Source organism: Ursus americanus, chromosome 9 (assembly GCF_024610735.1).
Source record: "Ursus americanus isolate L20-20 chromosome 9, mUrsAme1.1.p, whole genome shotgun sequence".
NCBI lineage: Eukaryota > Metazoa > Chordata > Mammalia > Carnivora > Ursidae > Ursus > Ursus americanus.
Genome location: NC_142135.1, coordinates 37444461 through 37472410, shown reverse-complemented (window position 1 = coordinate 37472410; position 27950 = coordinate 37444461). Strand labels below are relative to the sequence as shown.

The following is a 27950-nucleotide window of genomic DNA, read 5'->3' as shown; positions in this document are numbered from 1 at the left end:
TATTAATCTTCATTTATATTCGCTATAAGTATGCTATTATTTCCATTCCATCTCACTAGTTCCTTTCCTGTTTGCGTTTCTGCTTCAACTCTGGGTTTGAACATTTACAGCTGTGGACTACTGCGCCTCAGAGAACCACGGATGCGAACATGAGTGTGTGAATGCGGACGGCTCCTACTTTTGCCGGTGCCCTAAGGGATTTGCTCTTAACCCAGATAAGAAAACATGCACAAGTAAGTTACATTAAAAAAATGTGTGTGTGTTGGGGGGGGGGTTTGGCCAGTTTTTGGACCTAACATTTTATTTACTTACTGTTATTTTAATTCCCGTGCAGTTACCATACGGTGTCGTACTAGTGTCAGATGTACAATACAGTGATTCAACAACAGCAACGGCATTTTTGTGATGCTCTTGCTACTGGCCCTGTGGCCATGGGACCTCTCCCAGGCATATCGTAGCCCAGGATTATGTGCTGGGAGTCTGATACCTTCTGCCCCTGTTTCCCTTTGTCAGGCCTTTCTTCCCTTGTCCCAGGACTGTAGCCCATCCTGTCTGAACCTCACTCTTCGAGGCACTTGGCAGAAGTGTGGTTCAATCGGAGAGCACATGTGGGAGCGTTCTTCCAGCATCTGCTGACCGTCGGACCGTCTTACTTCATGCTGGCTCGGCCGGGCTGTGCCCATCAGTATTAACAGAGCTTAGGAAACACTTTCACTGAAGCCTTGTGGCTTGTGGGCTTTTGCTCTGACTGCACACAAGTACAGGAAAAACGCTGAGCCTAAAGGAGTTGAGTGTGGTTGCTCTGGGGTGGGGGAGGGGTGGGCGGAGGGTGGTTTGCAGAGAATTGCTCGTTCTTTTGTTTGACATAGTGAGTAGTATTTGATTTCAACTAGCACATACAAATCAGAATTAATTTGAGCTCCCCAAATCTGACCATAAAAATTTATAAACTATAGGTGTTTTGCAAAAGGATGGCAAAAGCGTTCTTTTACATGTAAGTGTATGTCAGAGCCCCGAAGAGCTTGCATATGGGTTATCACCCTGTAGGGGCTTCACTTGAGAGAAGCTTGGTTTTCAAGTGTTAGGGCCCAGCATTTTTAAAAAGTGAAGTGTTTTGTTGTTTTTTTAAGATTTTATCTCTTTATTTGAGAGAGTGCACATGAAAGAGAGAGAACACAAGCAGGGGGAAAGGCAGCGGCGGGAGGAGTAGAAGCAGACTCCCCACTGAGCAGGGAGCCCGATGTGGGGCTCGATCCCAGGACCCCGGGATCATGACCTGAGCCGAAGTCAGCCACTTAACCGACTGAACCACCCAGGGGCCCTAAAAAGTGAAGTTTAATAGCAGGTTAGCCTAACTCATCTCTGAAACATACATCGGTGAGAAAACAGGATTGCGATTCATAAAAAGTTCATGTACCCACGACCTTTCTAAAATGAATCGATTATGGAAAGCAGGATATACTTGCACAGCGTTTTAAAAATCATCCCCCATGGGGCGCCTGGGTGGCACAGCGGTTGGGCGTCTGCCTTCGGCTCAGGGCGTGATCCCGGCGTTATGGGATCAAGCCCCGCGTCAGGCTCTTCCACTATGAGCCTGCTTCTTCCTCTCCCACTCCCCCTGCTTGTGTTCCCTCTCTCGCTGGCTGTCTCTATCTCTGTCGAATAAATAAATAAAATCTTTAAAAAAAATAAAAATAAAAATAAAAAGCATCCCCCACAAAACTCCTGAAATATAAACTTGCCCTTCAATCCCTAAATATCAGCAGCTTACAAACACTGGAGCTGGAGGTAGGGGTGGAGCGTGCAGCTGCAAGGGACACATTTCTGGAAAGCTAACCATGTGCCAGTAGCAAGGAACAAGGCAGGTCCTTCCTGGAGGACAAGGTATCTAGGCTGAGACTTCAAGTCAGAGCCGTCATTTATTTACCTGGCAAAGATGGCTGAGACGGGGGTGGGGGGATTGGGCAGGAGGAGGAAGGAAGTGCAGAGATAGGAGCCAGACAGGCTCAACCCGTGCCTGGCACAGGACCTACACTCAGTTTATTGAAAGAAGTGAATGAATGAGTGGACTCCTCTGTCCCTAGTCTCCCTTCCCTTCTGATTTTCTGAGCCATAAGCCAGCAGCCTGGGCTGCGGTCATGGCTGGGAACGTGGTTGCTGGGCTGAGAGGTCAATTCTCTTCATCAGAGAGGAGGCCGTGTGTGTGTGTGTGTGTGTGTGTGTGTGTGTGTGTGTGTGTGTGCTGCCAAGGGACAACATCGGCTTCAGATCAGTATCTCCTCTTTCGCTAGGTGATCTTGGGCAAGTTATTCGTGCCTCAGTTTCCTCAACTAATAGGGGATGATAATACTGCCTTCTTCATAGTGTTGTCTTGAAAACTAAATGAAATCATCCATATAAACCATTAGGCAAATTGTCTGGTGCTGAACAAGTTCTTTTAAGGGATGATCCCACCTTCAAAGACTTTAAATTGGTATTTATTGAGCATATACCACACGCCTGAGCTAAGTTTAATAGTGCATAAAAAATTCAAGACTTGGCCCCAGGCTTCCACTGGGATGAGACTTGGAAGAAAACACACCACCTATCCAGTCTCCCTCCTGCTTCTGCAGAACTCCGTCCCTGCCTGGGGTCCCTGTGCCCAGTTCCCAGGGCCTCATCATCACCCCCACCCTGTGGCTCAGCATGTCTTCTATCCCAGAAGCTCTTGGGACACGGAGGATTCCAAGCCCAGGATGCTGCGGGCAAGGGGACCCTGGCAGTGGACACAGGGGCACTGGGAGGAGGGTCTGGCTGGGAGGTAGGGGACGGACTGGTCCAGCTGGGAGGCCTCACCAGTTAGGCACTGAGCCCGGCAATCCAGCTGTCTCTGGGTCCTGGTCGAGTCCAGACGCAGAAGTGGGCAGAGAGGAGTGCTGGGCACTTACAGGGGTCTGCGCAGGCAGCATCGGGGAGATGTGTCCCCTAGAAAAAGGACCCCCTTCTCCCCATGCTTGGGAGCAGGGCGAGAGCCAGACCTGGGGAGCTTGCCTGCGAGGGGAAAGGGACCCCTGGCTCACTTGGAAAGCTGCGAGAGTGGGAAATAAAGCGAAATACAGCGGTAAGAACTGCGAGCCTTGGGAGCACCCCACATCTGTGAGGGACAAGAACAGGAACTGAGAAATAGGGGCCAGTTAAAAAGACAGAAACAGGATGGAGGCAGATAGTCAGAGTCCAGGCAGCCATCCTGTTAGTCATTAATGAGCCATCACGCCAGCTTCCAGCCAAGTCGGCCTGGCTGCTGCTGTGATGTTGAGAGATCTTTGAAAACATTTTTTCCACGTCTCATAAACTTGCAGAAAATGAAATAAAACAAAAGACACTCAGTCGCTTAAATGTCGTCTCTATTTTTAACCAAGAGTATATTTGAGGGCTTCATCCAATTAGTAAGTATATAATTACGGTCTGGAAAAGTAGACTGTCAAGGGGATGTACCAAGTATGGTTAATTTATGATTAAGCCAAAATGTACAGAATAGAGCTTTATGTTCCTGAACAAATAATATAATTTAAAATAAGTACTCAAAAAAGCACAACTTTTTATATCAATTCTTTACCCTAAAGCAACCCATCCAAACCTATCTGAATATTTGGTAGAGGGGAGAAGAGTAGAAATATGCAGGTACCATGAATTTGCAAACTATTGGCAAGACTTTTTTTCATTACGGTAAAAATATATGTACTAAATTTACCCCCGGACCCGTTTTAAAGCGTACAGTCCAGTGGCATGAAGAACACTCATGTTGTGCAACCATCCCCGCCATCCAGCTCCCGAACTTTCCATCTCCCCAAACTGAATCTCGTCCTTATTAAATAACTCCCCATTCCCTCCCCAGCCCCCAGCCCCTGGCAACCACCCTTCCACTTTCTGTCTGTTTGAATTTGACTATTCTAGGTCCCTCGTGTAGGTAGAATCATAACAATATTTGTCCTTTTGTGACTGGCTTGTTTCACTTGACATAATGTCTCCAAGATTCACCCATCCATGTTGTAGCCTGTGTCAGAATCTCCTTCTCTGTTAAGGCTGAGTAATATTCCGTTGTACGTAGATGTCACATTTTGTTTTTTTGCTCATCTGTCACTAGCTACCAGGCTTGCTTCCCCCTTTGGGCTGTAGCGAATAATGCTGCTGTGAACGTGAACATACCCGTATCTGTTCAAGCCCCTGCTTTCAAACTGCTGATCATATTACGGCAAGACTTTCGGAGGTCTAATTTGAGCATGAGGACACTCTCAGATGTTCAGGGTCTTTTCATGGGAAAGATAGAGGACTTCCGTCCACTGGACAGGAATTCACGTCTTGGTCTCAAGGAGACTGGGTTTCACGTCTCATGTTTAGTCATCTCGTACCTGTGATAATGAGTTAAGGCAATTATAGACATTTGTAATTTATGTAATAGCATGTTGCTATTTATTATTTACTGACTTTGAGATCATTATACTCATTATTTTTTAGACTCCATTGATAACTTGTACCACATTTTCATCCTTTTTTCAACTAGGGATGCTTTGCACAAAGTAAAGTACTACATGAATATTTATAATTTCATTAAAATTGAAACACAGAAAAAGGGAATAATTTTATAATGAAGCAGCAGCATAAAATATAGAATGTGTAAAATGTATCAGTCTTTGGGTTTCCTGGCCAGCTCGTGGTTAAGCTACTGTAAAATGCCACTTACTTTTATGAGACCTATGTGCGTGAATCAAAGACTCTCATTTGGAGGCAGCCTTAAAGTTCAACCTAGTTCTAGCCCAACCACCCATCCTCCAATGTTCCCACCATGCCATTGTCCAGCCTGCACTTGAATACTCCTACTGACAGGACATTCACTACACCGCATGCAGTGTATTTCATTTCGTGCAGCTCTAACTCTTAGAAAGTGATTCCTTAAACTGAGCTCATAACTACTTCCTTGTACTTTGAAACCAACAGAACAAATTAAGCTTCCTGTATTTTCTTGGTCACTAAGACTGAGTCATATCAGAATACTTTATTTCATTTAGTAGACTAGCCAGGCATGGAAAATGTGGTAGGAACTATCTATACTTTCATAGACATTCACCCAGTTTGCTGACCAAAGCCCTGTACCCCATAGACCAGATGGAGAAATGTGTGCTGGATGAAAGAATAATTGGTTGGGTCTGTAACTGGCTGAATGTCTGTACCCAGAAGATGTTAATTGCTGAACTGAAATCCTCATGGAAGGAGTTTTTTTAAGCAGCCTGGCAAAAAGAAGCCTGAAGTGTGTGAGATCTGTCTTATATCTTTAGTGACCCCTTGTTGGTTCTTACACATCTAAACCCTCCAAAACACTCTATTAAGAGTAATACTGATCACTATTTATTCATGCAACAAATGTTTGTTGAGCACCTGCTATATAACCAGATACTATTGGAGACACTGAGCATGCAGTGGTAAAGTAAAACAGACCAAAACACTTCTGTCCTTATGGACATTCTATTGGAACAGAGTAAGACGGGCTCACAAGAAAGTGGCATTTGATCAAAGACTTGAAAGAGGTGAGGGAAGGAGGAGACTTTTAAAGTAGGGGAAACAGCACCAGTGCAAAGGCCCTGAGGCAGGCATTATGAGGCTTGGCAATGTTGAGGGAAAGCAAGGAAGTCCACGTGACTAGAACAGAGTGAGACATAGTAATGTAGTGTTGTGGTCCATGGAGCGTAGAGCCTGTCCTCTCTGTAGCCATATGCTTGAATCCCCAAATTCCAGTGATACCTGTGAGCTCATAGTCACTTCCCTATTGTAAAAAGCTAAACTGGCTTTGTTTGTTGCCTGTATTTTGTGTTTTGGATATAGACATCAGAAGCTATACATATTGTCCCCGGCAATTTTGCCTGATTATTTTCTTCTCTGTTACTGGGCACTTCCCACACTATTCTTTTTTTCCATTTTTTTCAATGCTGTTTTCCATGGGAACTAATTTCACAATTATGAACATGTATACTTATTTTTAATACCTTTTTTGATTATAAAAGTTACATATACTTATCATAGAAAACTGGATCACATAGAAATGAAATCGTGTAAAATGAACTGATCTATACCCTCATCACCCAGAGATAACCATGGTTAATACTGATTTCCTATGTTTCTCTCCAGTCTTTTTTTTAATGCATGTGAATATATTTTTATAGAGTTGAGGTCATATGGTATAACATTAAATTATGAGTATTTTCACATGTCATTTAAATGCTATCAAAAACATTTAAAAAACATTTTAATGTCTGCGTGATGATCCATCATATGTAGGTATCACAAGTTGTTCAACAGTTTTTTTGGCTGTTCAAATTGTATTGTGATAAATATCCTCATATGTAAGTCTTTGCATTTCTTTTTTTTTTAATTTATTTTTTTTAAGATTTTATTTATTTATTTATTTATTTATTTATTTATTTATTTATTTGACAGAGAGAGAGACAGCCAGCGAGAGAGGGAACACAAGCAGGGGGAGTGGGAGAGGAAGAAGCAGGCTCCCAGCAGAGCAGGGAGCCCGATGTGGGGCTCGATCCCAGGACCCTGGGATCACACCCTGAGCTGAAGGCAGATGCTTAACGACTGAGCCACCCAGGTGCCCCAGTCTTTGCATTTCTGACCAGGAATAAAACGTAAAAGGAAATTTATTGAATCAAAGGCTGTTAACAATTTTAAGGCTTTTGATGTATTTTGCAAAATTATTTTCCAAAAATTTGGTAACAACTTATACTGCACTGGAAGTGTTTTGAGGAGGTGATTTAAAAATTTTTTTGCTAACTTGCTAAGAGAAAAAATTTTCTCATTGCTTTATTATCATGTCTAATTACCTTTCTTCATAAAATTATATAGTAATATGTAGAGATAATTGACAAATATATGTTTTTGGTGTTGCTATTTGATTAATGAATAGTCTGTTCAAGTTAAAATTAACTCAAGAAGAAATAGATCATGTGAATAAGGCCTCTATCTATTAAAAGAAATTGAACTTGTACTTATAAACCATCCCACAAAGAAAACACTAGACTAGTTGTCTTAACTGGTGAATTCTACCAAACATTTGAGGAAGAACTAATACTAGTTTTATACAAATTCTTCGAGAAAATCAAAGAAGAGGAAACATTTTTCAACTTACTCCATGACGCCAGTATTACTCCAATACAAAACTCAGAAAAACACATTACAAGAAGAGAAAACTACACACAAATATTCCTCATCAAATACATGTAAAAGTTCTTTAGTATTTTTAGCAACCAAATCCTACGATATATGAAAAGGATAGTGCATTTGGACCAAGTGAGATTTATCCCAGGAATTCAAGGCTCATTTAACGTTCAAACCTTGATCAATGTAATTCACAATATTAACATACAAAAAAGCAGAAACCATAATAGCCCAACTCAATAGATACAGAAAGAGCACTGGACAAGACCTGACATTCCTATGATTTTTAAAAGAAAAAACCTCTCCGCAAATGAGGAATGATGAGAACTGCCTGGATCTGATAAAGTGCATCAATGGAGAAACCATCAGGTCACATCATACTTAATGATGAAAGACTGAATGCTTTCCTTATAAGATTAGAAACAAAACAGGATACCCATTGTCACCACCTCCTTTTAGCATTGGACTATAGGTTCTGGCCATTGTAATAAGGAAGAAAAAAAGAAATGAAATATGGATTAGAGAGGAAGAATTAAAGCATCTTTATTAACAGAAAACATGATCATCTGTGTAGATAATTCAGTGGAGTCTACAAAAAAGCTACTGGAACTTTTAAGTGAGTTTGGCAAGGTTGCAGGATACAAGGTCTATATGCAAAACACAACTATTTTTTATATTTTTTCAGTGGAAAATCAAAATTAAAAAATGCTATTTACCGTAGCATTAAAAATGTGTAGTTACTTATAGATAAATTTGACAAAAAATGTGAAAGACCTATACACTGAAAGCTACAAAACATTGCTAAGGGAAATTAAAGACTTAACAAAAGAGATGTATCATGTTCATGGATCGGAAGACTTAATAGTCTGTCCTTTCCAAAGTAATTTATACATCAAAACAATATCATGATCCTAGCATGCTTTTTTGTAGAAACTGACATGCTGATTCTAAAATATATGTGAAAATGCAAAGGATTAAAACAGTTAAATGAATTTTGAAAACGATGCACAGAATTGGAGAACTTAAACTTCTTGATTTTTAATGCTAATTATAAAGCAACAGGAATCAAGACTCTGTGGTATTGGTGTAAAGATGGATGTATAGGTCAATAGGACAGCATAGAGTCCAGAAATAGATCTACACATGTATGGTGAAATGATTTTCAGTAAAGATGCCAAGGCAATTAATGGGGGAAAGGATAATGTCTTCCACAAATGGAACAACTGGATTGCAAAAAACCCCCCAAAAACAAAAAGCAACTTCACGTTCAGCTCATACCACATACAAAAATTAACTTGAAATGGATTTTAAACTTAAATATAAGAATAAAAATTATAAAAATTCTAGACAAAAACATAGGAGATCTTAGTGACCCTGGGTATGGCAAAGATGTCCTAAATAGATTATTTTAAATTATTAAAAAATTAGAAATGGATAACTTGAACTTCATCAAAACTAAAGCTCTTGTTCTTCAAAAGATACCATTATAAAAATGAAAAGGCAAGCCATGGACTGAAAAAGAAATACTTGCAAAAATTATATCCAACAAAAGATTTATATTTAGAATATGTAAAAAACTCTTGAAGCTTAATAATGAGACAAACAACCCAATAAAAATGGACAAAAGATTTGAACAGAGACTTCGCTAAAGAGGATATAGAGATGGCAAAGAAGCATATGAAAATATATTCAACAGTGTTAGTAATTACAGAAATGAAAAATAAAACCATAATAAGATAATTACCACACCCTAAAAGAATGGCTAAAATGACCAAGTGTTGGTAAGGATGTGGAGCAATTGGAACTCTCATAAACTGCTGTTGAGAATGTTTAAGAAATTAAGCACATGTTGGCCGTATGACCCACCAATTCTACTCCTAGATGTTGACTCAAGAAAAATAAAAGCATATGTCTACGTAAAGACCTATACATGAATGTCCTTGGCTACTTTATTTGTGATAGCCCAAAACTAGAAACAACTCAAATCCTAACACCAGGTAAATGGATAAATAAATTGTGGTATAGCCATGTAATGAAATACTATAAAAAAAAAACAACCCACCAGGCTATTGATATACACATGAACATGGATGAATTTCAAAATAATTATGATGAGTGAAAGAATCAAGACCCAGGGTGCCTGGGAGGCTCAGTCAGTTAAGCATCTGCCTTTGGCTCAGGTCATGACCTCAGGGTCCTGGGATCAAGCCCTGCATCGGGCTCCCTGCTTAGCAGGGAGTCTGCTTGCCCCTCTCCCTCTCCCCCGGCCCTTCCTCCCATTCATGCCCTGTCTCTGTCTCTCTCTTTCTGTCAAATAAATGAATAAACTCTAGAAAGGAAGGAAGGAAGGAAGGAAGGAAGGAAGGAAGGAAGGAAGGAAGAAAGAAAGAAAGAAAGAAAGAAAGAAAGAAAGAAAGAAAGAAAGAAAAAGAAAGAAAATAAGGAACCCAGACCCAAAAGAATACATTCTATATGACTCCATTTTAATAAAATTCTAGAAAACACAAACTGAAATTTTTGAAAGATTAATGATTCTATGGGGCCAGAGAATTTGGAGAAGAATGAATTAAAGGCACAAGAAAACTTTTGAGAGGAACGCATAAGTTCATTATCTTGATTGTGGTGATGGTTTCATTGAAGCATACGTTTGTGAAAATTCATCAAGTTGTCCATCTTAGATATGTGCTTTTTGTCCATTGTACCGCAATAAAACTCAAAACAAGTAGGGGAGACTGTATTACTCAAAAATGTGAATGTCATAAAACCCAAGGAGGCTGTAGAAATGTTCTAGACTATCACTACTGAATCAGCACCTGTGATGAAGCAAATGTTCTCTATCTGTACCATACGGTGCGGTAGTCAGAAGCTACTGTGCCTGTCGAATACTTGAGATGTGCCTGGTACGACTGAGGAACTGGATTTTTAATTCAATTTTTTTTTAAGATGTATTTATTTATTTGAGAGAGAGAGCACACACACATGCTTGTGGGGAGGGGAGGAGCAGAAGGAGAGGGAGAGGGACAAGCAGACACAGAGCCTGAAAAGAGGCTCAATCTCATGACCCCAAAATCATGAGTCAGATGCTCAACCGACTGAGCCACCCAGGCGCCCCGATTTAATTTTATTTTAACCCGTTTCGATTTAAATGGCCACATTGGATAACGTGGTTCTAGATTAAAGGAAGCTAAGCATAAATGAAAACTAAATATAATCTCTGACCCTATGCTGGATCCTATACTGGAAGAGTAAAAACACTATGAAGAACATTATTAGATCAGCCGATAAGACTAGAATATGGATGGTAGGTTAAAGTATTGTATCAATGTAAATTGATAAGTTTTATGACTGTACTGTGGTTACCTAAGAGAATATCCCTCCTCTTAGGAAGCATGCACTGTATTTAAGGAAAAAGACCATGATGTATGTAACTGACCTCAAATAGCTCAGAAAGGCGAGCAAATGATAAAGCAAATGGGGTAAAATGTTCACAATAGGTGAATCTGGGTAGAGTATACAAGAAACAGGTGTTTCTTGTACCTCTATACTTGTATTTTTATGTTTGCAACTTTTTGTATATTTGAAATTGTTTCCAGGGGCGCCTGGGTGGCTCAGTCGTTAAGCGTCCACCTTCGGCTCAGGGCGTGATCCCAGGGTTCTGGGATCGAGCCCCGCATCGGGCTCCCTACTCTGCTGGGAGCCTGCTTCTTCCTCTCCCACTCCCCCTGCTTGTGTTCCCTCTCTCGCTGGCTGTCTCTCTCTCTGTCAAATAAATAAATAAAATCTTTAAAAAAAATTGTTTCCAAATAAAAAGCTCTAAAAAATACCTTATATGTGATTGTGATATTTTTTAAAGACTTCCAGTCTTTTGGAGCGCCTGGCTGGCTTAGTCGGCAGAGCACGCGACTCTTGATCTCAGGGCCATGAGTTTGAGCTCCACACTGGGTGTAGAGATTACTTAAAAATGAAATCTTAAAAGAACAAAAGAGTCCCAATCTTTTAAGGATACATTATGGAATATCTGTGGACAAAATGATATAACATCTGGGGTTTGTTTCAAAGTAACATGGAATCCTAATATGGGAGAAATGCAGATTGATTCTCTTGAAGCTGAATGATAGGTATATGAGTTTATTATACTCTCTGTCCATTTTTGTGTACGCTGAACATTTCCATGACTTTAAATTGGGAAGAATTGGCATCTACTCAGTGTTTTTCCTTTTAAGGATATTGTGTGCCTTTCTCTTACTCATTTTGTTTCTTATGGTACAGGGTGGGAAAGCTTATTTATTCCAAATTCTTCATTATGAAAATGATGTCTATAGCTCACATGTTCCTTAATAAAATAAAAATCCTCATCACAACAAAAATATTTCTTTTATGACCCCATCAGTGGGCCAACTATTTCAAGCAGTTTTAAGCAGTGTGTCCAGTTCCCATGATAGCAAAATCTTTGATCAGACACCCTTTGATAGAAGCCACTTTCCATATCTAAAAATACTTATACAAGTGAAACCCCATCATAAAAAATTCCACGTAACCTTTTTCTCCTTGATATTTTGGTTTAAATTCATGTGTACCTAGAGATCACATTCTCTGACTGTGAAGCCTTGAGAAAATGTAGGTGAGGGTGGGTCCAATGAAATACTGAGAGCAGGACTTTGCGCTCAGAATATCTACGCCGTTCGCTCCTCCCTTTTCCCAGGAACTGACTTTGTGTCCTATTGTTTGGCTCAGTGTCTGAGGGCTTTAAGTGGTTTGGAGTTAGACTTCGGGAAGATTTCATTGTGTCAACTGCATAAATTCCACAAAGCATTGAACGGAGCTCTCTCTTCCCAGCCTGTGACACAATAAACAAATGCTCCATCACACTCTTGTATTTTAATGGCTCTTACACGAACCAGGACAAGGAAAGCATCTTCACAAATTCATTTGCTGCATAAACATTTTGTAACATGTCGAGAAAGTTCTCACTGGGGGGCCATATCTCTAAACATGGAAATCGCTTCACTGAGAGATCCCTTCATAGCGGGAGTGTTTGAGGTTACAGGAATTTATCTGGTTAGGGAAAATGAAGACTGAAAATCCCTTGGTTTTCCTGTTGGATGTATTGTTTCATTCATCATTATTATGATTTTTCTTTCTCTCCAGAGATAGACTACTGTGCCTCGTCTCATCACGGATGCCAGCACGAGTGTGTTAACACGGATGACTCCTATTCCTGCCGCTGTCTAAAAGGTTTTACCCTGAATTCAGATAAGAAAACCTGCAGAAGTAAGTCACCCTGGGTGCAGGAGGGCTTGTTCCCATAAATGCCCCACTAATTTTCCTTTTCCTTGCAAATCTTAAGCAGGTATACTTGTACTTAGCATTTGTGTTCATTAACACTCTTTTGCCCTTGATTTTACCTTTTGTCACTCCTGATTCTGTGATGGGGATAATTTTTAGACACTGAATAGACTGGGTCTGCCCACGGAATTCATTGAGCAAAGTTGAAACCCAAGCCGAAGCTCTAGCCTATGGGAAATGAGGGCACGCCCTCCCTTCTCTTTAACCCCACAACATGTATTTGGGACTTTGAGAAAGAACAGCCTGGGCCCAGAGACAGGAGGTAAAAGGAGTTAGTTTCTTCCAGTTATACCAGGTGAGATACCTGATGGCTGCTAGGCGGGGGGAATTGTTGCTCTCTCCTCTTTGACGCGAAGGAAGAAAAAAGCTATGACTCTGGGGCGTCCCTGCAGCATTCCAGAGGCACATGGTGTCAGGAGGATGAAGTGAATGATGTGCTGAGTGACTCAACTGCCTGTCAGCTGGCACAACAAGGGGGATCTAGAGCATGGACCACAAATGGGATCTCCTTAAACCAGACTGTCCCTGAGAAACAACTAGAATGGAAGGTCCACAAGGACAGAGAGTCTTCTCTCTTTCTCACTCTTGAATCCTCAACAGCCCAAGGGCTTGGCACACGGAGGTGCAACACAAGACTTACTGAGTGAATGATTGAAGGAATGAGTAAATGGATCTCTCTGAGACTTATCATCCTGGAGAAGTTGCAACTATTATTTGAATTACTCAATCTCGTCAGAAAGATGGCCCTTTTAAGGCGTGCAGATTGTGAACTTTTTAAAAAAGTATTTCCTTAGTCAGTTGACATTTACACACATTGAATTCTTCATGTTCTCCTGGCAGTCTCGTTTATAGAACTTTCTGGAGCCCCCTTTTAGGGGTGTATGTTCTCACCTCTTCCTGGTGATATGTACAGCAGGGCTCTGCATCGCAGGCAAGACTGAATTTTCAAAAGCTTGACCGTGTATTTCTTTTGAAAAAGCACTGGGGACTATAGAACTGAATCCAGACAAGCCACGTTCTGCTCCCAGGACTTACCCACTCACTCCAATAAGCATTAGACCTTGTTCGGTGGTAGTTGGTTGAAGAGGCCATGTTTTGAAACTGAGCCTCTCTTACAAAAGATAATTCCTACTGCCTTGCCTAGATGCAAACCCTGGGAACATTCGAGCATTAAATAAGAATTTTCACTGAGAGCATTCAGAATGTGAAAACAATTAGGTGGAATATTTTCCATTAGACCACACAGGCGTTCACTATGGTAAAGGGCCAACTTCTCTGGCCTGGCCGCTCCTCTCTGCTGTTTACACCTTTTTCTAGGGATAAGTGTGTTAGTGGCTAACTATATCCAGGGAAAATCAGTCACAGGTGGACTCATTTGTAGACTGGTTCAACTCAGACACACATTGTGGTTGCAAGCTTCATGTGTGTTACTAATGGAGGGAAAAGGGAACAAGTTAAGCATATGGCCATCAGTGCAGGGGAATTTGCTTGAAGCTCTTCACTCTTGTTTGTTTGTTTGTTTGTTTGTTTGAGAGAGAGAGAGAACGAGTGAGCATAAGTGGGAGAGGGAGAGTGGGAGAGAACCTCAAGCAAACTTTGCACTGAACATGGAACCTGACGTGGGGCTCACAGCCCTGAGATCATGACCTGAGCCGAAACCAAGAGTCAGCAGCTTAGCTGACCACACCACCCAAGCACCCCTGAAACTCTTCATCTCTTACCAATCATCTAGGATTCCTTCAATCTCTGGCACTCCCCCACAACCTGCCTGGAGAGGGACTTGGAGTAAGAGAAGGGTCGAAGGAAGTGTACACATGCATTGTTATCAGGGGAGGAGGGAGGTCAGGAACAGAAAGGTGAGTGGAGAAGAAGTGACCATTGGGAGTAGTTTGACCACCACAAATGAGCCCACAGATAGGCCTGTTTGCAGGCTGTGGCCCAGTCCAGAGTCCCTAATGCTTATTCATACATGTTTAGCGATTATAGCTCCATTTCCTCTTTAGCCAGGTGTCCTACTTTTTCATCCAAGAAAAATGGAATTTGTTTCTAAAAACACCATGGCCTCACTAGCCCTTCTCCCAACCTCCTGCCTCATCGTTACATTTTCCATTGTCTGTGCGAACCCAGTACTGGGCTCCTGAGGTCAGCCTCTCAGAGCCGCCCCTGACTTAATGTTTGCACTCTGTCCATTATGGCAGACAGCCGTTCACGGAAGTGAGCGCTCCCTGTCTCTCTGGAGCATTACGTGGAAGAGGGAAACAAGAAATTAGATTTAAATCTGGAGTTTGTTGAAGATCTCGAGAGCATTGCAGACCTCAAGCTCAGGGTACAGGCATTTACCTTTAATAGATGGTGGATAGATGTGGGCGATTTTCAAATCTAATAAGAAATCTATTTTTCAAAGGAATTTGATGTCATCCAGTTAAGGTGGAAAACAAAGTTCAAGGCAGAATTCTACTGAAGAAAACTCTCTTGGCCGGGATTTGTTCTTCCTCCTCATCTGAGCACAATTTCTTTTTCTGGAAAGTACTGTCATCATTTTAAAGCATAAATTATTAAGGCGGTGGTGCAAAGCACAGAAACCGGGGCTGGCCTGGCTGCTGAGCTGGGGCCTGAGGGTGGACTCCCATGTGGGTGTGACCCGTGTGCTGGGCTCCAGGATTGCTCATGCGGGCACCATGGCTGGTGCTCCTCTTCACTGGAAACATCATACTTGAAGAGCTGGGATGACGTCCACAGGTTGGCCTGAGCTGGGAGATGTGAGGGCTGGTCTTAGCAGTGTCACTCATACTGGCCCTACGACCTTGAACAGGCTGCTCTCCTCTGGATCTGGATTTGCTAAACCAAAGGAACATGACATCCTGCTTTAACATCTGGTAGCCTGTCCAATTTTTCTGAAATGCGCAATCTGTACCACTCCGTGGGAGATACAATCCACTGTCTGGGGTCATCCTCTTTCATGTTTCCAGTGAAGTCTCCAGCTCTCTTGTGAGTCGGCACTTATAAGCTCTGTTTAAAATTTGTTGTCTGACGGTTCTGCCCACTGACCTCACGCGGGGCTCACCGGACACTCTGGGCTTCACCAGGTAAAGCCACCTGCAGGCCTGGCCCGTGTGTAGCACTTACAGTTAGCGAGGAGACCGAACCAGATATGGGGCACATCGTAGTTACTCAATAAATACTGATGAAGTAATACACACGTGAAGACATGGAACTCGAGCATGTGAAGAAGGCCAAGATCTGCAGTTAAGCCTTTGTGATCAAGAACCATTTGGAGAAGAGTCGGTGTTGGATTGCTGTTTGCCAAATAGCTGAGTGATAACATCTCTAAGAATCTAAATGATTTTCCGCTTAATTATTTCGTATGTAAATCTTTCTTAAAGATAATGCTGGTGGGGCGGCTGGGTGGGTTAGTCGGTTGAGTGTCTGACTCATGGCTTCGGCTCAGGGCATGATCTCTGGCTCAGCTCAGGGCTCAGCGGGGAGTCTGCTTGAGATTCTCTTCCTCTCCCTCGGCCCCTCCCCCCACTTATGCGCAGGCATGCTCTCTCTGTCTCTGTCTCTCTCTCAAATAAGTAAATAAATGCTTGAAAAAAAACGAGAGAGATTGCTGGCTTTTAAAAAATTGTGAAATATACATAATATAAAAACGACATTCTAACCGTTTTCAGTGTGCTGGCTGCCAGTGGCATTAAGAACATTTGCATTATTACGCAACTGTTATCACCCTCAAACTCTAGAACTTTTTCATCTCCCCAAACTATCCCCAGTAAACAATGACTCCCCATTCCGAGCTCCGCCTCCCAGCTCCTGGCAACCACTATTCGATTTTCCGTGCCTCTGAATTTGCCTGTTTGAGTTACCTCCTATAAGTGGAATCATATAAAGTTAGTCCTTTTGTGTCTGACTTCTTTCACCTCACATAAAGCCTTCAGGCATCATCCACGATGTAGCATATGTCAGAATTTCCTTCCTTTTCAAGGCTGAGTTCAAGTCCCTGCTTTTGATTCTTTTGGGTAAAAATACCCAGCAGTGAAATTGCTGGATCATACGGTAATTCTCTATTTAATTTTTTGAGGAAACTCTATACTGTTTTCCATAGTGGCGGAATGCTGGCTTTTTAGAACAGCATTTACTGAAAACAATTTCACCTTTTTCTGAGAATGTAATGAAATGATTTCCGCAAACTCTCTGCTATGTGGCCCCAGACTATAGGGCTCTTTGTACTCTTGTGTCTCTTTGCTTGTTTTTTTTTGTTTTTTGTTTTTTTTTTTTTTGTCTGTTTGTATGTGACCGATGTTTTATTGACAACCCCCTTCTTCTTCATTGAAGCTCCTTGCTTGTTTCCCGGCATTCAGTTCTGTTCCACACAGGTGAGGTTGTTGGCGAGTTCCCGGCTGATGAAGTGAAACCGTGCACAGCTAACAATATCCTGCCTTCCCTCCTGCATTACAGGCAGTGCCAAGGGGTCAATGACACTTGTGGTGGCCTCTCTCCTCTTAGGCCATTCCCTGCGTGCGGTGAGAGTGCTCTATGTGTGCTCAGTCTGCAGCCGCTTCTGCTCAAACTCTGTGCACGTGGAAGGTTCTACATGCTGGTCACCTGGGAGGGCGCGTCATAGCCCCTTGAAGGGATGGTTGCCAGGCTGGCTTAGATCAGTCATGATTCATGCCTTGGGGGTCAGGGTTCAGTCCCAAGAAGTCAGGGTAGTGGTTGCTGGCAAGGCAAGCAGCAGAGTCCGCCACATCCCCAGAAGAAAGAACAATGCATTCAGACGGATCCAGCTCAGCCACCTAGGTGACAATTCCCCCGACACCAGCCTCGGAAGGCCCGCCACAAGGTCATTGTACTTCCTGTCCCTGTTCTCCGTCTCCCCTGTAACCTGCTCTTCATGGGGTCTTGTGATTTTAACATTTTCTGCTGGGAAATGAAATGCTAATTGGCTCCCGGTGAGGCTGCTGCTCCCGCCCACTGGCAGAAACCCAGCTTGGATGGGGGCGAATGTATGTTTGGGACCCAACTGCCACAACCTGGGGCAGCATCAGATGTGTCTTCTCCGCTTTCTTGATATGGAGGCTGCCGTGATCTCACCAGAGCGAGACTGAGCATCTGGACCCTTCTTAATGCAGCTGCCACATGCTGCCTCCCCTAGATAGCTGGAAATTTTGCACAGTGAGCTTATGTTGGCTCTGCCTTGTGCTGTCCGATGTCATTGTCAGACATCACTGCAGACAGTGGTTCCCTACATGCTTTGAGCCCTAGTGATCCGATTCACTGGAAGAAAAGACTAACTGGATTTTCCCAGCATTACCGTCTTTCTTGGGAAGGGATGGGTTGGGAATTGTGATCCTCAACCCATTTCGCCAGCTTTTGGCCATCAAAAGGGGAAAGGACCCAAGGTGGAAGAATCCAGACTTCTGATCCCAGGTTCTCCTTCAGACCAGCTCCCAGAGAGCAGGAGCTATCTTCTCGGTCCTATAGAGCACCTTATTTACTGAGTATCTGCCAGGAGGGGCTGACCTCACAGCCCTGGGAGAAGCCCAGAGCCTTCAGGAGTGTCTGCCCTTTCTCTCCTCAGGGATCAACTACTGTGCGCTGAACAAACCAGGCTGTGAGCACGAATGCATCAACACGGAGGAAGGCTACTACTGCCGCTGCCGCCGGGGCTACACCCTGGACTCCAACGGCAAGACTTGCAGCCGTGAGTGTGCCGGGGGAGGGGGGCGGGGGGTTCGGACGGGAGGGCGCAGTTCACATGCAGGCTGCGGGGCTCACTTCTGAAGCTGCTGGGTCTCCTAAGGGCCTGATGGTCCGACAGGCTTACCCTTCCTTGCCTCAGTTTCATCATCTATAAAATGGGTCTATTCATGCTACCCACCTCACAGATTGGGTTGTGAAGATTAAAACAATCAATACATATAAAGCACTTAGAAAAGTGTTGCTAAATGTCCACAATAGCCAAACTCTGGAAAGAGCCCGGATGTCCATCGACAGATGAATGGATAAGGAAGAAGTGGTGTGTGTGTGTGTGTGTGTGTGTGTGTGTGTGTGTGTATGGAAGAAGTGAGATAGATATAGATATATAGATATAGATATAGATATAGATATAGATATATGATGGAATACTACTCAGCCATCAAAAAATGACATCTTGCCATTTACAACAATGTGGGTGGAACTAGAGGGTTTTATGCTAAGTGAAGTAAGTCAGCCAGAGAGAGACATATCGTGTGATCTCACTCATATGTGGAATTTAAGAAACAAAACAGGATCATAGGGGAAGGGGGAGAAAATAAAATGAGGAAATCAGAGAGGGAGACAAATCTCTGGGGTAGCTGGGTGGTGAGTAAGGAGGGCATGTGATGTAATGAGCACTGGGCATCCTAGAACACTGATGAGTCACTGAACTGTACCTCTGAAACCAATAATGCACCGTATGTTAATTAATTGAATTTAAATTAAAAAAAAAGAAAAGTGCTGTTAAATATTAATAAGCACTCAATAAATATTAGCTAATATTCTTCGCTGTCGAGAGTGCCGATTAAGTCAGACCTGCCGGAATCTAAAATCCAAGCACGACCACCTACTAGACATGTGGTCCCGGGCAAGGTATTTAACTTTGCCAAGCCTTGGTTTTCCCATCTGTTTAAAAAAGTGACAATAATAGCACTATTGATGGGCTTGAGTTTTTAAGGGGAATAAGCAGGACCATTTCAGTCTCTTAGCCTGGGTCTGGCACAAGGAAAACACAATGAAAGATAATCATTCATTATGACCACGGAGCCTGGGAGAGTGACCAGTGCGGCTGCAGGCTGGGACAAGAGGCCAAAAGGGACAGACCTCAGAAAGTACGTGGGTTACCACAGAGCTGGTCTGAGGGCGGAGCTGGGAAATATGGGACTTTTTGTGAAGACTTTCTTAATTTTCCTGTGCAGGAGGCACAACAAATCTCCATTTGGTGATGTAAATGTGCGGAAACTCGCAGGCTTTGCCAGCTGGCCGGTTCCATCGTGTTTTATGAGGCACAGTCTCCACTGGCCCAGGCCAGCGGGGGTGGGGGCACATGAGCACCGCCGTGGATGCCTGTGACCCCGCTCTGCTGGGAGAGGGGCTCCGTGACGTGGCCCAGCACAAAAGGGGCCCTTTGTGCGGCTTTCCACCCGGCAGGCCTTACATCTACTCCAGCTTTGGGGATAGAGATAGATTGTGAATGAGAACAGTGCAGCTGTTGAGTGCTGGGACCTCAAACTGCCAGAAGGGGAAGGTTCACAGATGAAGTATTAGGTACAGAGCAATCCTCAGGAAAACTTGTGCCCCTTCAGTCTATAGAGGGAACAAAGTGCCTCCATTAGGCTTTCTAAGGACTGATCTCGGAGGCCAAAGAACTTTGGAACCAGAAAGTTAGTTCTGGTATGCACTTGCCTCTGGGAGTCTCTGAGTCCTGATGAGAAGCTGGTGGGGAGCAGGAAACGCCCTGGTCAAGATGGATCTGCCTTCTTCCAGGAGTGTGGGGTCTGCCGGCTGACAGCCCTGGCCCGTGTCCCAGAACAGGCTGGGCATGACCTGGTTGAGCCCACCTAGAGCCCCAGGGGCCATGGCCTGTTCCTCCCTGCCAGCATGCCTTGGGGGAGCCTAGAAGGGCTCAGAAGGGGAACCAGAAGAGATTGGGCCATACTGTCTCTCTGGGATCAAGTAAGAAATTCCACTTAGCTTCAAGAAAGTATAAACCAAGCCATTTCTTCCCAGGAGTTCCCAAAGAAGGCCATGGTATCCTGTTCCCCTCAAGCACTCAGGGAGCCCCAGGCCATAATGAGAGCAAGTCCTTATGAGGAGCACACTCTGAGGCTGTGGTGAGCCCTTTCCAGGCACTCACTCACTTTATCTTCACAGTAGCCTTAAGAGGCATCTGCAGTCTTATCCGTATTTAAAAACAGGGAAACTGTGGCACAAAAAGATTGAGTCACTTTCCTGGTGTTGCATGACTGGTTGATGGTGGAACCAAGATGTGAATATAGGCTTCTGGCTCCTGAGATCCTGCAAGCGTCTGCAGTAGGCACATCCAACGGTGGAATGTTCCAGAAGGCACCAGCCCCAGGCGCTTCTGGGGAGTCAAAGAGGCCTACTTGATGGCCCGGCACAAGGCCTTCAATGTCTCTCCAGTCCCTGGGTGTGCGTTTTCTCCATCAAGGAAACCTGGGAGGCAGCCTGCAGGGCTGTCTGTGGGAGCCGCTCACCACAGCTGTGTGTTCGCTGTCCTTCGGTGCTCGCTGCCCGGCGGGAGCAGCTGTGCAGCGCTCGGGTGCCAGGATCGGCCACACAGGCAGGCTGTGGCTTGGTTTGTTTTCTGAATCTGGGTGTCCTGGGGAGGTGGGATGAAAACAGTTTTTCTGTGTCATTTTCAAAGAAAAATGAAACTATGCAATTAATTCTTTCCCAGCAACACTTAGTAAGCACCCACTCCGCGATTACCGTGTGCCAGCTAGAGTTCTGAGGGCCTTACACGTATCAACTCCTCTCCTTCTCACCACATTCCTCCAAGAAAGCAACCGTCATCATCCCCGTTTCTCAGGTCGGGAAACCATGGCCCAGAGGCCAAGGGACTGCCCAGCATCTCCTGGCTCGGAAGTGGTGCAGGTGGGATTGGAGCCCGGCTGGTTTGATGCCACAACCCTTGTTCTTAAGCTGTGTGGCTTTGGGCAAGCAGCTGGGTGTCTCTGAGCCTCGCTTTCCTCTCTTAGATGGGGCTCACACCTGCCCGTAGCCCTGAGGACTGCAGATTAGGTGCCAAGGCCCTGGCACAAAGTGCTGCCGTCACTAACACCAACACAGGAGGGGTAGACGCTTTACTCCTCAAAACACGGAAATGGGAAAAGCAAACAAACGGGGCTGATTTTCCAGAGGCCAATTGCACCAGGTAGAAGGAAACCTCCCAGCAGTGCTCTTTGTGATGCCAATGAAGTAATGGCTCCTATGCCCCCTCCCCCAACACACACACACAGGAAGAGGGTTTTCTTAATGCCCCATTGCTGGTGAGTGTGGTCAGGTTATTTTGTGTTTTTGTGTGTGACAAACGCAGGAGTGGATCACTGTGCGGAGCAGGACCACGGCTGTGAGCAGCTGTGTCTGAACACGGAGGAGTCCTACGTCTGCCAGTGCTCGGAAGGCTTCCTCATCAATGAGGACCTCAAGACCTGCTCCAGTGAGTCCCCTCCATGCTTCTCTTCTACGGAAAAGCTTCGCAACAGGGGTGAAAAATAGGGCCGCTGCAGGGGAGCGTAGTTCACGGTCCTCTCGTTCCTCTGCCCTTTTCTGTGCTCCGGGAAGATGGTGGGGGATGTCCTTTGGGGACTTCATGCCTCTGAGGGGTGGGGGAGCAGACTGCCTGACTTTGGAGGTGTGGGGGGGTGGGGGAGATAAACAAGGCTGAGGCTTGCCGCCGACTCACCTGACCATCTGGCTTTGCAGGGGCGGATTATTGCTTGCTGAGCAACCATGGCTGTGAATACTCCTGCGTCAACACGGACCGATCCTTTGCTTGTCAGTGTCCTGAGGGACACGTGCTCCGCAGTGACGGAAAGACGTGTGCCAGTGAGTGTTCTGGGGCTTGGCACGGGCCTTCTGTGGGTGGACTATGCAGCCAGGCAGGGCCAGCGCGAGTGGGCCTTAAAGGCCTCCTGCAGCGATTTGAGCCCTGGCGCTGCTCCCCCCACCCCGGAGCTTCCTTCCCCTGCTCCCCAAGACTGCTTGTTCCTATTTCTAGAGCGCGCCTCGGGTCATGCTGAAGCTGGACAGAGCCCTACTTCTTGTTTTATCTTCTGTACCCCTAATCTGGCCCAAAGTGGTGGCCGGCCTGCAGTGCACAATACGCATCACGCAGACCCCTTGCGGAGCGCTGACTTCGTGGCAGGCACTGGGCCGAGCACATGCCACCTCAGGCTGTGGTCATACTGTGGAATCCCCCGCTCGCCGGGGAGCGGGAGCTCAGACTAAGTAGGGAGCCCAGGGTCAGCCCTGTCAATGGGGTGGGTTCAAGCTTGGTCTATGGGACTCCGAAGTCCATCCCGGGAGACGGGGAGGCTCCTGAGAAACCTTCCCTGCCCTGGCTTCATAATCTGGCAGCAGAAGGAGAGGTGGGCAGTGATGTGTGCTGGGTACATATATCCTTGCAGCTGGCCCCAAGTCCGTTCCATTAATTTAGGGAAAAAAAAAAAAAAGGCCCCCAGACCTCCCTCTCTCCTCACTCAAGAATGTTGTGTCTTCTGCCCTGCAATCCCACTGGACTAAGGTAAAGACTTAAAAAAAAAAATAGTCATTTTGACAGAAGGTGTCAGAAATGGAGGGAAAGGACTATAATTTTCCTTCCCCATCCTGGTGGTCTTTCTGGTTATAGGGCTAGCTTCCCTGACTACCTATACAACATAACCTAAGTCATCCACTTTTTTTTTTTTAAGGGTGTTCTTTTTTTTTTTATGTTCAGTCAGCCACTGTATAGTACATGATTAGTTGTTGATGTAGTGTTCAGTGATTCATTAGTTGCATATAACACCCAGTGCTCGTCACAACACGTGCCCTCCTTAGTACCCGTCACCCTGTTACCCCCTCCCACCCTCCTCCCCTCTGAAACCCCCAGTCTGTTTCCTGGGGTCCATAGTCTCTCATGGTTTGTCTCCCTCTCTGACTTCTCCCCCTTCGGATTTCCCTCCCTTCCCCTATGGTCCTCCGTGCTATTGCTTATGTTCCACATGTGAGTGAAACCATATAATTGCCTTTCTCTGCTTGACTTACTTCGCTTAGCATAGTCCCCTCCAGTTCCATCCATGTTGATGCAAATGGTGGCAAAAATTAACAAAACAAGAAATGACAAATGTTGGTCCTCACACACAACATTTGTTGTGGAGAAAGGGGATCCCTCTCCACTGCTGGTGGGAATGCAGGCTAGAAAACAGTCTGGAGGTTGCTCAAGACGTTAAAATAGAGCTATCCTAAGACCCAGCAATTACACTACTAGGTATCTACCCCAAAAAATATAGATGCAGTGAAAAGAAGGGGCACATGCACCCCAATGTTCATAGCAGCAATGTCCACAAAAGCCAAACTGTGGAAGGAGCCGAGATGCCCTTCCACAGATGACTGGATAAGGAAGTTATCCACGTTTTAAATTTGTCCATTCGCATGGGCAGGTGCGCTGAGGTGCGCCCCTCTCTGCAGACCGTGAGAAAATGTTTCCCTCGTTTGTGACAGATTCTGGAGTCTCGGCGAATGGGTTATGCCTGTATGGCTGGCTTGCGGCTGCCTGCCTGCCAGCTGCCTCTGGGATGGCTACTGCCGCCAGCGCCGGGAGGGTCTGGGCATTGGGCGCAGAAGGAGGGTGGGCACGTGGGATTGCATCTACACGTGACTGCATGCCAGAGCCAGATGCATGGTTTTTTATTGGTTTGCTTTAATTTTCCATCATCTTGGATTATTCATGCCCTTCCGTTGTCCGCACCCCCCAACCTTACTGTGATCTTCAGGAGCTAACTATTAGCTGGCTGGAGGACTTCCAAGAAACTCTCATGACCTTTCCCAGCAAACACTGTCCCTTACAGTTGCACACCCCACCCTCCTCACCCAGGTCCACACGAGTGATGCCACTAACACTTTTACACGTTGCACATTTTCCCATTTAAAGTGCAGTGCAATCAGATGTGAATTTTGATGTGTATATATTTATATATGGTTTTGACTCTATGAAAGCTTCTGAGATGATCAGATAGGTCAGAATTATCCTCTGGGAATGGTGGTACCTAAGAAATGAATTTTACCCACCAGCAATACATAGGCGTTGAACTGTTCCCCTAATTGAAGGCTGTCTGTCTGCCCTGGGATGATTCAGCCTGGCTGCCCTGTCCTGTAATAATGGGCTTTGTTTTTAGTGTGGCTGTTGTTAACTGGGGGCTATATTTCCCAGCTCTATGCCAGATGACAAAGAGCCTGATGACATGACTTCAACTTTTTGGAAAAGCCTGCTGGGCTGGGGAGGGGGGAGCCTGCTGGGGGCCAGCCAGGCCTGGCTCAGTGTATAAGGGTGTCCTTCACCCTTCAGAAAGGCAGCCTCCTCTTAGAGCCTTGATAGCTGATGGCCCGAAGAACACTTCACCCACTTTCCAGAAGGTTCTCTGAAGCATAGAGAGCAGACCCATGTTCCCAGGGCCCTGGAACTAAGTGGGTATTTTTACCCCCATATGTCTGTCTGCAGGCACCCAGAGCTCTCTGGCCTCTGGGGTGAAGCCCATCCTCCCTGTCCTTGGCCCCCCAAACTGTGATTGTAAGTTCTCCCTAGGAGCCTTCTTTGTGTTGGGGGGTTGATGCACAGACTGGGGGCTAAGGTGGGGAGGGGAATGGGGTAGTCTCTTCTACAAGCTGTAGCTGAAAGGCCGCCTCCCCTCTCTATCTCCTGGTGATTTCCCTGAGGTAGACCTTTTGCAAGGGTGTCCCAGCATCAGGAAGATTCCACAGGCTGGATGTGCACAGAGCACACTGCCCACTGGCCTGCCAGCTCCTGGGGGTTGATACTGGGACTTGTTTGGAGTCAGAGTTCCCAGGCCTGGCCCACAGGAGATGCTCAACGAAGTTCGCTGAGTGAGAGGGTGAATGGCCAGAGACCACCTGTCTTTTTCTCCTGTGGCACCTGGCACAGGCTCTACTCCCGGCTCAGCAGCCTTCAGTGGCTCTCCACTGTCTCCCAAAATCAAGTTCCAGTAGCGTTTCTCAATTTGGCAATGTCAGAGAACCCCTTCCTCCACCTCTTGAGCCCCACCTCAGGTCTTCCCTGATCCCTCCAGTTCCTCAAGAGGGTAAGTCCCATTATACTCTGAGCAGCCACTGTACCTCCAGCCTCTCCTTTCTCCACTTAGCACAGCCTTCCTTTCCCAGCCTTGCAGGTGGAAACCCAGCCAGTAGACGACATTCCCCATGGAGAACTTCCTGCTGCCAGCCCCCTGGGAGCAGCTCTTCTGCCCTCTCACCCTGTGGTACTCTTTGCACAGATCTGAGAAATAATGTGGCAGAGTCAAAAGAATACTGACCTAAGAGCCCAGAGACTGGGTTTACATCTTGTTGCTTCCACCCTGGGCAAGAGAATTGATCCTTTCTGGATCTGATTGCTCAACTGTCTACTTGGAATGATGGTTTCTGCCTCTCTGTCAGGTTGCCAAGTGGCACAGGGAGGGACAAAAGTTGAAGTGTTTTGGGAACTTGTAAACTGCCTTAAACCCCTAAGGTACTCTTGTTGTGGTCTTTCCTCCCACCATGAGCTGCCCTGCATCGAGGAGAAGACTGAGGTAGCACCTTGCCTTGTTGCCTGGAGACCTACCTCCCAGGGCTGGGCCTGCTTCAGTTGGAAGGATCCTAGAGATGGGCCACCCTGGGAGAGGTCAGACTCATGAGCCCCAAAGGCTGCTGTCAGACCCTGGCGAGGGCAGGGTGCTGACAGGAATCTGGGCCGCAAGCCACAGAGCACTGGGAATCCTAGTCCAGCCACCACAGGCTATGGAGGCCTGTTGGGGCCTGATGCCTTCCAGCTTGACTTTGAAAGGCAGAAGCAGCCCTGAGCCAGGCAAATGGAATGTTGTCATCTGCTCAGGCCGCCATAGCAAAACACTGTGGGTTGGGTGGCTTAAACAACAGCAATTTATTTTCTTGCAGTTTGGGAGGCCAGAAGTCCAAAATCAAGGTGTGGGCATGGTCATGTTCTGATGAGGACCCTCTTCTTGGCTTGCAGATTGTTGCCTTCTTGCTGTGTCTTCACACGGCAGTAGTTGGGTTGGTGGGGGGGGGGGGACGAGAACAAACTCTTAAGGACCTTAATCCCATCATGGGGTCCCCACCTCATCTAAACCTAATTACCTCCCAAAGATCCCACCTCCAAATACCACCACACTGGGGGATAGGGCTTCAAAGTATGAAGTTGGTAGGGGGAGGAGGACACCATTCAGTCCATAGCAGGGAGTGAGGAGAGAAGACCCCCTTCACCGTCAGTGTATTCCCATTATAGGAACAGAAGGAAGCTTCGAGGTCTTCCATTTCTTCTGTGGGAAACAAGCACAGGAAGGAAACTGGCACCTCCAAGCTGGCCCTGAGGGTCGGTGGCAGAGTTGGGACTAGAACCTGGGTCCCCTGATTCAGGACCTCTTGCCCAGAGTGAGGTGCCCTCTAAACAGATGTCTCAGTTCAGCTATTTTTCGGTTTGTCTGAGCAAAAGCCATTGCGGAGTTAGCAAAGGACTGGCTGGCTGCTCCTAGTTTTATTATAAGAAACGCCTGAAAATGGTGTCATTCTATCTCTGCGCCCTCATTACCCTCTTGGCAGGCCACCGTGGCTTTCTCCCTCCGGGGTTGGGGTGGTTTTAACAACCTCCTACGTAGAGCCGCAGACACAGGATTGCCGTCTGTCATCACCACAGAGGTGCACGTCCACGGAACACATGACCCACAGTGGCTGTGCCACAGACATCCGTGACTCACCGGATGTGGAATCCAGATGGGAGCGCGACCGTCTCCACCAGCACGCAGGGCTGCGAGGTGTGGGTCCTACGCACCCCTGCTTCGTGCTGAAACCTGTAATCATCCTGATCACAGATTGTAGATCCCATTCATGACGGAGTTGAGTGAAATGTGTGGACCTGCCTCCTTAAGGATGAAAGGAAGAGGATTTTTCTCTTGGAGGGAAAATGTGTTCTTCCTGCATCCTGAGATTTTCATACCTCCTCTCATCCGTTTCGTTTAAGTGGTGGTTCCCAGTAGCTGGTCCTCACTCTCGTCTCTGGATTTGAGTCTGGGCACTTGCGTAAGCTCTCAGTCTGTTTGCTCTCATTCTCCACAGGCACTGACCTGCACCTGCAGCGTGCCACTGGGCTGGGTGACTGGGCCTTGCTGGGGTCGAGGCCGGTTCTGTTTCTGCCCTGACAGAGCTCACAGTTTCTCAGGGAAGAAGGAAATTAACACCCTTTCACGTGATGTGGGAGCATGTGGCAGAGGGACCCTCAGTCAGTCTAGAGGAAGTTTCCTGAGGAAGGTGGGGATGATCTGACATCTGGAGATTGAAGGAGTGAGCTAGCCAGAGATGGAGGGTGTGATGGACTGAATGTCAGTGTCCTCCCAAATTCATATGTTGAAATCCTAACCCCCAAAGGTGATGATATGAGAAGGTGGAGCTTTGGGGTGATTAGGTCATGAGCATGGGGCTTTCATGGATGGGATTAGTGCCCTAATAAAGTAGATCCCACAGAACCCCCCTCCCCCAGTCCCTTCCACAGTGTGAAGATACAGGGAGAAGTCTCCGGCCTGGAAGAGGGTCCTCACCCAACCACACCGGCACCCGAATCTCCGACTGCCGGCCTCCAGAACCAGGAGCTATAAATTCTGCTGCTT

At 45.8% G+C, this 27950-nt stretch overlaps 1 protein-coding gene across 2 annotated transcripts in view; it reads left to right on the top strand.

Moving 5' to 3' along the window:
- Window positions 1–27950, top strand: part of MATN2 (matrilin 2) — a 126995-nt gene that overhangs the window by 78600 nt on the left and 20445 nt on the right. For both annotated transcript variants that reach the window (XM_045805891.2, XM_045805890.2), the window contains exons 6-10: window positions 111–233; window positions 12343–12465; window positions 18119–18241; window positions 21617–21739; window positions 22006–22128. In XM_045805891.2, the coding sequence (XP_045661847.1) occupies window positions 111–233; window positions 12343–12465; window positions 18119–18241; window positions 21617–21739; window positions 22006–22128 (615 nt within the window). The remainder of the gene's footprint in view (window positions 1–110; window positions 234–12342; window positions 12466–18118; window positions 18242–21616; window positions 21740–22005; window positions 22129–27950) is intronic.